Source organism: Chrysochloris asiatica, unplaced genomic scaffold (genome assembly GCF_000296735.1).
Source record: "Chrysochloris asiatica unplaced genomic scaffold, ChrAsi1.0 scaffold00271, whole genome shotgun sequence".
NCBI classification, from domain to species: domain Eukaryota; kingdom Metazoa; phylum Chordata; class Mammalia; order Afrosoricida; family Chrysochloridae; genus Chrysochloris; species Chrysochloris asiatica.
In genome coordinates, this window is record NW_006408789.1 from 2,286,852 (window position 1) to 2,296,640 (window position 9,789).

Here is a 9,789-nt window from a genome sequence, read left to right on the forward strand (position 1 = left end):
GCACCTGACAACAACAACACCGACCTCCATGAGTACAAGGTCAGGTTCATCAAATTGTAGCAATTTACCCTCTTTTCCTTTTATCAGAAATTGTTTTGTTCTTCTTTTTTATTTTAATCTTCCTCTAGTCAAGTTCTGATTATCAAGCCATCGAGGGTAGGTCAAATGGGTTCTATCTGCAACTTTGGGTGTTCTTCCAATTGTTCATTTGATTAATACGACAGACAGGACTCCTGGTATGGTGCTGCAAGATAAGCACTGGACTACCAGCCACAAGGTTGGCAGTTCAAACTCACCAGCTGCTCCTTGGAAACCCTATACAGGGTCACTATGAGTTGGAACCGACTCCATGGCACTTGACAATAACAACAATAAACCATACAGCAGGGAACAGACTCGATTAGCATAGTCTTTGTCAAGTTTCTCTGGTGAGCAAATAGCCTTACTTTGAAGAAAACATACTAACTTTCATCCTGAACTAGAAATTTCAATGATGTTTTAGAAACCATGCGTTGCAGATGAATGTTTTTATTTGTGGGTAGGACTCACCAAATTTCAAATCCATCAACTGCTTGTCAACATTAGCAAGCCTAATTAGTTAATACTCAGAGTATTTGCACTCAATACACAGTCTTTTTGGATTTTCCTGACACCGTATAACCGAGAGCAGTAGCTTTGAGGAAACTCTCCAACTTCTCTTGGAATTGCTTGAAAGCTGCAGAGAGGTTGCTAGACTAACAAGACCTTTCTGAGCATGCTCCCCTCCTCTCAGTCTCTCGTCTCTTTCTCTCTCTTCACACACACACACACACCAGTATTGTGGTACCTCATTACATCTCAAGGCAAACTTTTTTTTTTTTAATTAGATCATGAGGCCTTTTTTCTTAGGTGCCTGTGGGTAGGTTAAAATCTCTAACTTCCTTTTGATTACCAACAGAGCTCCTTAAGCATTTCCCCTACCCAAAATCTCTTACAGTAAATTATCCAACATTGTTGATTTGATTCTTACTAAATGTACCAGTCGCTCCTTGGAAACCTGATACAGGGTCACTATGGGTCAGAACCGACTCGATGGCACTTAACAATATATAGTTTTTGTTGTTGTTAAGTGCCGTTGAGTCGGTTCTGACCCATAGCGACCCTGTATCGGGTTTCCCAGGAGTGGCGGGTGAACTTGAACCGACAAACTTGTGGTTCAACCCGACCTTGTGGTCCTGGGCTTTATTCCACAGAAGTATACTAGGACTCCTTCAGGTTAGCCTTGTTTTTGTTGTTGTTGTTGAGTGCTGTTGAGGTAGTTCTGACCCATAGTGACCCTGTATTGGGTTTCCGAAGAGCAGCTGGTGAGCTTGAACCTCCTACCTTGTGGTTTAAACTGACTTTGCAGTCCAGAGCGTAAACCTGCAGCACCATTCTGAGTGTAAATCGTTTGTGCCTTCTAAGGTGAGTACCAGACTGGAAGCTCCAACTCCCTGAAGGACCTTCATCCTTCTGGGAAGCGATCATAAATTGGCTCTTGAAATAAGAAGATAGGATGCATTAAAGTGTCTTTGGAGGGTTTCTTCCTTCCCCTTACCAGGCCTTTTGGTGCCCTGGCCTTTGGGCTGGGTCTAAAGTGGTCTCCTCTCTGTCCTCCATCCTACAGTAACAAAGGCATGGAGCACCTCTACAGCATGAAGTGCAAGAACGTGGTGCCCCTGTACGACTTGCTGCTGGAGATGTTGGATGCTCACAGGCTGCACGCCCCGACCACCCGAGCGGGGCCCTCCATGGAGGACACCAACCAGAGTCAGCTCACCACCATGGGCCCCACTTCATCGCATTCCTTGCCAGTGTATTACATGACTGGGGAGACAGACAGTTTGCCCACTACCATGTGAGAGCACTAGGTCCCCCAAGGCTCTGAGAATCCCTGCAGCCTCCTCCCACGTTATGCATTACATTAGCCGAATTCTGTCTCCTTTCATACTCTGCCATGCGTTCAGCACAGTGGTTTTCTATGACGAATATTTGCTTGTTCAGTTCTTAGTGGCACACCTTCTGTTGGGAACAGCCAAAGGGATTCCAGGACTAAAGTCTCCGTAACTGCTCTCCATCCCCCTTTGCTCAATTACTAAGCATGAGGATGCCTGTAGCTCCTCGTGGCTGAACTCTGCCCATAAACTGGGGCTCGGATGATGGTGCATTGAAGCTACTGGTGGAGACGCAGGCCTGAGAGGTGGACTTTTCACCTCTGTGAAGCACTTTTAATGGTTCTAAGCAGACATGGAAAGATTTGAAGCAGCTCTTTGTTGCTGACTTGGAGAAAGCTAGGTCACGGGTCATTTCTCTTGTATTCCTATAGCAATGTTGCGTATTATTCCATTAATACCTTGAAGCTTGTGCTCTTTTGCATGGCTGTAGCAAAATACTCAATAATTTTCTGCTCATTTCCCCGGTAGGAATACAAGATGAATACAAGATGCACACAGGGTTGTAAGATGCCCTAATTGTTCAGTTGAATACAGTGCACCTTCAGGTTGGCTGGACAGAGCGCTCTCCCTTTTCTTTTGAGAGCTCTGTGCACAGGCTGTGGGCTCTGGTTCATTCTTGCTTCCCATGGCTCTACAGAAAGTGGCAAGTGGACCCCAGTAAGGTCACTCCCACATATACCAGGACAAAATCCTATTCTATTGTTGTTTTAAAGAAAGCCCTCTTCTCCCAGGACCCACGGTAGAATTAGCTTCCTTCCCTACATGTTCTGGTACTGTCTCTCAGTTACCAGCAGAGGGCACCCTGCTTGATCCTGCAGGGTGGGCAAGCAACTTAGAAGGTGAACTAGTCTTATGTATAGCCCGGCCTGTGACCAAGGCCAGTTTGAGTGGGCACCCTGGTACACTTAGCATGGAGATTATTGATCTAACTAAGTGAACCGAACCAAACCCAAACCCACTATGGTGGAGTGGATTCCGACTCATCGTGTCTGTGAGATTGCTTTCTGTAAATCTTTATGGAAGCGAACTGCAAGATCATTCTCCTGCAAAGCAGCTGGTGAGTTCAAACTGCCGACCTTTCTGTCAGCATCCAAGTTCTTTAACCACGGTGCCAACGGGGCTCTAGCTAGCAAAACCACCTGATCATTGCAGGCACTAAGAAATAAGAAAGAAATCAGGGTAGAAACTAGAAATCATTGTGAGCTGAGGTCACACCTGTGAGCAGAGCTCACACATGACTGGGGCGGCCTTAGCATCTCTGAGTGGTTCCCTCTGCTTCACTCCTGGTCTGGCCCTGGTTAGAACAAACAGCAAGAAACAGCCACATTCCTGCAGGTGTGAAGCACCCTGGGGATACCAGGAACTGGGCAGGGTTTGGCACCTCCCTCTCCTCACCTTCCCTTGGATGCTAGAACTTAAAATTGGGGTTTGGCCTTGGAAAGAAGAGTACCCCCCAAGGCTCATATGCCATTAATGTTGAAGACCACGACAATGAGATCCAGGGAAACAAGGTAATCCTTGGAACTATGGGCTACATTTCAAAGAAAGGCCCGCCCCAGCTAGAGGACCTCTACTCTGGCCTTTCCTTCTATAGAGTCAAATATGGATTATTGCTTTTTCTCAATGATAACCAAAATATGGTTTGCCCCTTGGCCTCTATGTCATAATCCAAACCCAACAATCCAGATGAGCTGCTGGAGGCTCCCTTGAGATGCCTGTTTCAAAAGAGTGGATTTTTTCCATTTCTAATTGCTCAGTAAGTGACCACCAAAGAACTGAGAAACTGGGAGGGCCAAAACAACAACAACAACAACAACAAAAATTTTCATATCTGTGCAACTAAATGTGGGAAATTTTATGTGTCTGCATCAAGAATGTATTTAGAACATAATTATTTTGATGTTGTTTGTATGGGGTCGCTATGAGTCAGGATTGTCTCAGTGGCGGTGGGTTTCATTCGGTTGCGTTTGGTTTGTTTAAAAAGCACCTTATTTTTATCATGTAATATATATATTTTTTTGGGGGGGGGGAAATTTTATTGCTTGTTTGATGACCGTTGAATGTAGTAATTCTGTTGTGGATTTAATTTGACTGGGTTAAGATGCAAAACCAAGAACAACAAAAATGATGTTTAGTTCTTTTGTAATACTTTTCCGACTACCTTGTGATGTATGCAGTTATTGATGTTTATGGCCTGGTGATTCTTCATTTAAATGAAGATCACATTTCATATCAACTTTTATATCCACAGTAGACAAAAATAGCACTAATCCAAATGCCTACTGTTGGATATTGAATGATAGACAATCTTATATAGTAGAGATTATGCCTGAAAAGGAAAATTATTCAGGGCAGCTAATTTTGCTTTTACCAAAATATCAGTAGTAATATTTTTGGGCAGTAGCTAATGGGTCAGTGGGTTCTTTTTAATGTTTATACTTAGATTTTCTTTTTAAAAAATAAAAACAAAAAGAAAAAAAAAAAAAAAACAACAAATACAACTCTAGGACTATAGATGATGTAATACCAGCTAAATCCAAACAATAATACAGTGGAGGGTTTTACATTATTCATCTAATGTGTTTATGTTCATGTTAAGAAACTGCTACATTTGAAATGGGGAGAAGGTATCAGATGGCTGGAACATTAGCCCAGAGATCTCAGATGATTTGAGAATTCTCTTTTGAATCTTACGTGAAGTGCCACTAATGAACAGTTGACACTTTCTAACTGAGGTTGCTACTGGGTAGAGAGCATACATACACTGGAGAACTGTTGTTTATGGGGTTTTCCCCACTCTGAGGCTCCTTAAGGTTTAAAAGACCTGATCTACTTAGAGGACTGCAGTAGGGTACAGAAGTAGGTTCAGGGATTTGGAGAAGGTGAGAGTATTTTGAGATAGATCAACACTGACATTCCTTCTCCACTTGGGCACTGGAAGCCACAGATGACTAGCTCCAATGGGCAGCCTTTTCTAAAATGGTGGCTTGGTTGTAGAAATAAAAGAATGCCTCCAGCAGTTAAAGTCCAAGGAATAGCTCGCTGCTCTGTGTTCTGTTTCATGGTTACCAGATTCTACTCTTGCTACAATGATTTCATGATGCTATCTTGCAGCAGTAGGAGAGGCTAGGTCATCCAAAGAGAAGGTCCTATGGACTGGTAGGTTGCAATATCCAAACCCCAAGAAAGTGCAGTCTTGGTTGGTATTTCTCTAATACCTTTGCAAATATGTTTCACCATGCCATACCCCATGCCCTTTGGGGGCTGAACAAATAAAGAACTTTCTGATAAATTACTTTTGATCACACTAAGGTGTCCTCAACTTGCAATCATACACAGTGAAATAGTCATTGGATTTAGGTCGTTGGTTTCAAGCACCCATAAATGAAATCAATTCTAAATCCCTTCCTGTTCATACTTTCCAACCCATAGGTGGGCTGTGCATTCTGAGAGTGGCCTCAAGGACTGCAGTAATGTCTAATATTCTCTGGCAAATCTGTTTGAAGGGTAGTCAAACAGCCGCACAACAGAGAACCAGGATTTTCTTTAGTGAAAGTCTGTGGGATTTTATCTGGATTTCACTGTACAACTTCTAGGTTAACTCCCTGAAAACTTACTCTCAACTGCAAATGGATTCAACTAGGGCCCCAAATATCCATTTTTCATTGATGTGATTATGCTGTTTTTCTAACTGCATTTCCTTTCAATTTGAATGAAAGTGTGGCCTTTTTTGAAGTCATTTAAAATTGTTTTCTAAGTAATTGCTGCCTCTATTACGGCACTTCAATTTTGCACTGTCTTTGAGAGATTCAAGAAAAATTTATATTCTTTTTTTTTCCTCTATATTTCTGCATCCAAATGTGCCTGAACTTTTTAAGTGTGTAAATGCTGCCATGTTCCAAACCCATCTTCAGTGTGTTTGTACAGAGCTGTGCACCCTGGATCCAACATATAGTCTCATGAGTAGGTGCCTGAGACATAGACCCCTTGCATTCAGAGAGAGGTCATTGGTCATAGAGACTTGAATTAATAAGTGACATTATGCCAGTTTATGTCCACTCACAGCTTATAAACAATACTTTTTGTGCACTTCATATGCTTCAGTGTAGAACTCTTGTTTTATGGGAAAAGGCTCAACGGCCACATTGTGTTTGATGGATTAATATGCCCTTTGACAGATGCGTACTATTATTGATGTGATTCTGTTTCTGTTGTAGCTTTGCTTTGTTTGATGAAATACACTTGTAAACCTCTTTTGCACCTTACAAAAAATAAATAAATAAAAGAATCCAGTGGGACGCTCAAGCACCTGTAAGCAATTTTCTCAACCTATTTGATGTTCAAATAAAGAATTAAACTGAAGACAATGGTTCTGGTTTTCATTGAGTTCCACTCCTCGCTTATGGTTTACCACTTGTTGTTGTTGTTTTTGCTAAGTGCTGTCGACTCGTTTTCAACTCATAGACACCCTGTATAGGGTTTCCAAGGAGGAGCTGGTGGGTTTGAACCACTGACCTTGCGATGCAGTGTATGATCCTGCAGCACCACATCAAGACTCCATGGTTCACCATATCCACACACAATCTAGAGGGAGGGTTAGGAGGCGAGGTGGGGGGGTTGGGACTGGCATTCAAGCCTGCCCTACAGAAGTTCTCCAGAAAACACTTCATCATGTTGATTCCAGGTGACCAGTGATTCATGTGTATCTGTCTTCTGTTCTTGGCTCCACCACATACTCATCGCATGATTGTTGACAGTTTTTAAAGCTTCTGCTTCCTCATCAACAAAATGGTGATTGTAACACTGAATTCATGGAGTGATTGTGAGGATTAACTGAGATACTCATTAAAATGGGAGCTGTTTTCTAATACCTAACTGCAACTGCTTCCCTGTGACCTTATGAATAAATGAATGAGTGAATGAATGGTCTGAACATTATATAGAATCATCTCAGAAACCTATCCCCATCTCCAAGGTAAGCAGGTGTCCTTTGAATACTTCACCGTCCCTTCCCTTCAAGAACTACCTGCATATTCTCTTTGGTCCATTGTCTCTGTGGTGTCACTGATGAACTGGGGGGCAGGCTAGTAATACAGCTTCTAGGGAAACAATAATACCTAAGATTGTAATACAGACTCTCCTGATAAATTCCTCGCTTTACAGCTTCATGCTACCATTTCCTCTGTGACCTGAACAAGTTAATATCCCTGTGCCTCAATTTGTTTACCCCAACTCAACAACACTTATCGACAACAACAATAGGTGGATCAGAGTGCTGGCTGCCTTGAAGGGTTGTTGTAGAGATTACAAGAGTTCATTCATAGTTGTCTTTACTAGCATGAATTTAGTTAGGGTCTGTGCAATGAATCATTTGAATTTCAGAAAGCTATCGAGCTATCTTGTTCTGAAATCCAGGGGCAAATTCTTTAATCCTTCTTTTTCCTTGGTTTAAAACCAAACACTAAATCCACTGCCATTGAATTGATTCCAAGTCATAGCAACTCCAAACAGGGTTTCTCAGACTAAATCTTTATGGAAGCAGACGGCTTCATCTTTCTCTTGAGTGGCTGATTGGTTTGAACTGAACTTGCGATTAGCAGCCCAACACTTAACCCCACAACAACACCAAGACTCGTTTTCCTTGATATACTCCTGTGTAAAATGGGAAGAAAACCATGCCCACACCATATGGACTTTGTGAGGATTAGAAGAGAAAATCATCTAAAGTGCTTAGGATGTTGTTGTTAGGTGCCATTGAGTTGGTTTTGACTCATAGTGACCCTGTGCACAACGCAACCAAGCACTGCCTGGTCCTGCACCCACCTCACAGTCATTGCTACATTTGAGCCCATCGTTGCCGCCACTATGCCAGTCTATCTCGTTGGGGGTCTTCCTCTTTTTCTCCAACTCTCTACTTCACCAAACATGATATTCTTCTCTGGGGACTGCTCCCTCCTGACAATATGTCTGAAGTATGAGAGATGAAATCAGGCCATCCTGGCCTCCAAGGAGAACTCCTGCTGTATTTGTTTCAACTCAGATTGGTTTGTTCTTTTGTCAGTCCATGGTACTTTTAATATTCTCCTCCAACATCATAGCACAAATGCATCAATTCTCCTATGGTCTTCCTTACTCACTGTCCAACTTTCACATGCATATGAGGTTATTGGAAATACCATGGCTTGAGTCAGGCACACCTTAGTCCTCAAACTGTCATCTTTGCTCTTCAACATTTAAAAAAGGTCTTGTGCAGCAGATTTGCCTAGTACAATATGTGGCTTGATGTCTTGACAGCTGCTTCCATGAGTGTTGATGGTTGATCCAAACAAAATGAAGTCTTTGACAATTTCAATCTTTTTTCTCCGTTTATATGGATATTGTTCATTGGTCCGATGGTGAGTTAAAATTATTTCCCCTCTGATTATATTAAAACACCTGTCCACATCTATGGCTGATGACAACACTGAGAATGGTCATGAAATGATTCTGTCAAACATAGGGGTGACGGTGGATTCTGTGGCAAATCATTTGAAAATAAGTCATGGTTCTTCCTATGAAATCATCTATGACAGACTTGGGTTTCAAAAACTTTTTGTGAGGACATACTAAAAATTAAAATTTTATGTGCATCAAAAGACTTCACCAGAAGAGTAAAAAGGGAACCCAAAGAATGGGAAAAAAATCTTTTGCAATGACACATCAGACAAGGGACTCATTTCTAAAAATATAGGAAACTATAACACCTCTACAAGAAAAAGACAAGTAACCCAATTAAAAAATGGGCACAGGACATGAACAGACACTTCACCAAGGAGGAGACCCAGGCAGCCAACAAACATGAAGAAATGTTCATGATCACTAGCCATTGCTGTTAAGTGTCGTAGAGTCGATTATGAACCATAGTGACCCTGTATAGAGTTTTCGAGGAGCAGCTGATGAGCTTGAACCACCAACCTTGCAGTTCAAATGGCTCTGCAGTCTGGCGCATTAACCCACAGTGCCACACCATTGGTGGTTATGTGCCATGGAGTCGGTCCCAACTCATAGCGACCCTGTACAGGGTTTCCGAGGCTGTAAATCTTTACAGGAGCAGAAAGCCTCATCTTTCTCCTGCGGAACAGCTGGTAATTTTGAACTGTTGACCTTGCGGTTTGCAGCCCGATTCATAACCACTAGGCTACCAGTGCACCATTGTTGTTGTTGTTGTTAGGTGCCATCAAGTCAGAGCCGACTCATAGTGACCCCATGCACAGCAGAATGAAACAATGTCTGATCCGGGGCCAACCTCACTACCACTGCCACACTTGACGCCATCAATGCTGCCACCTGGCCAATCCATCTCGTTGGGGGTCTTCCTCTTTTTCTCTGGCCCTCCATCTTACCAAGCATGATATCCTTCTCCAGCGACTGTTCCCTCCTGACAACATGTCCAAAGTATGAGAGACAAAGTTTGGCCATCTTGGCTTCTAAGGAGCACTCTGGCTGCACTTCTTCAAAAATGGATCTAAGGTTCTTTTGGCAGCCCATGGCACTTTTAGTATTCTCCTCCAACACCGTAATTCAAAGGCATCAATTATTCTTCGATCTTCCTTATTCACTGTCCAGCTTTCGCATCCATGTGAGGTTATTGAAAATAGCATGGGTTGGGTCAGGCGCATCTTAGTCCTCAAGCTGACATCTTTGCTCTTCAACACTTAAAAAAGTTCCTGTGCAGCAGATTTGCCTAATGCAATACGTCGTCTGATCTCTTGACTGCTGCTTCCGCAAACGTTGATAGTTGATCCCAGAAGAATGAAGTCCTTGACAACTTCAATCT

General features: G+C 42.6%; 1 protein-coding gene across 1 annotated transcript in view; it reads left to right on the forward strand.

Annotated features, from left to right (window-relative positions):
- Positions 1-1,880, forward strand: part of ESR1 (estrogen receptor 1) — a 427,711-nt gene extending 425,831 nt beyond the window's left edge. Inside the window, exon 8 of the mRNA XM_006874352.1 lies at positions 1,646-1,880. Coding sequence (XP_006874414.1) covers positions 1,646-1,880 — 235 coding nt within the window. The remainder of the gene's footprint in view (positions 1-1,645) is intronic.
- The last annotated feature ends 7,909 nt before the right edge of the window (positions 1,881-9,789 follow it).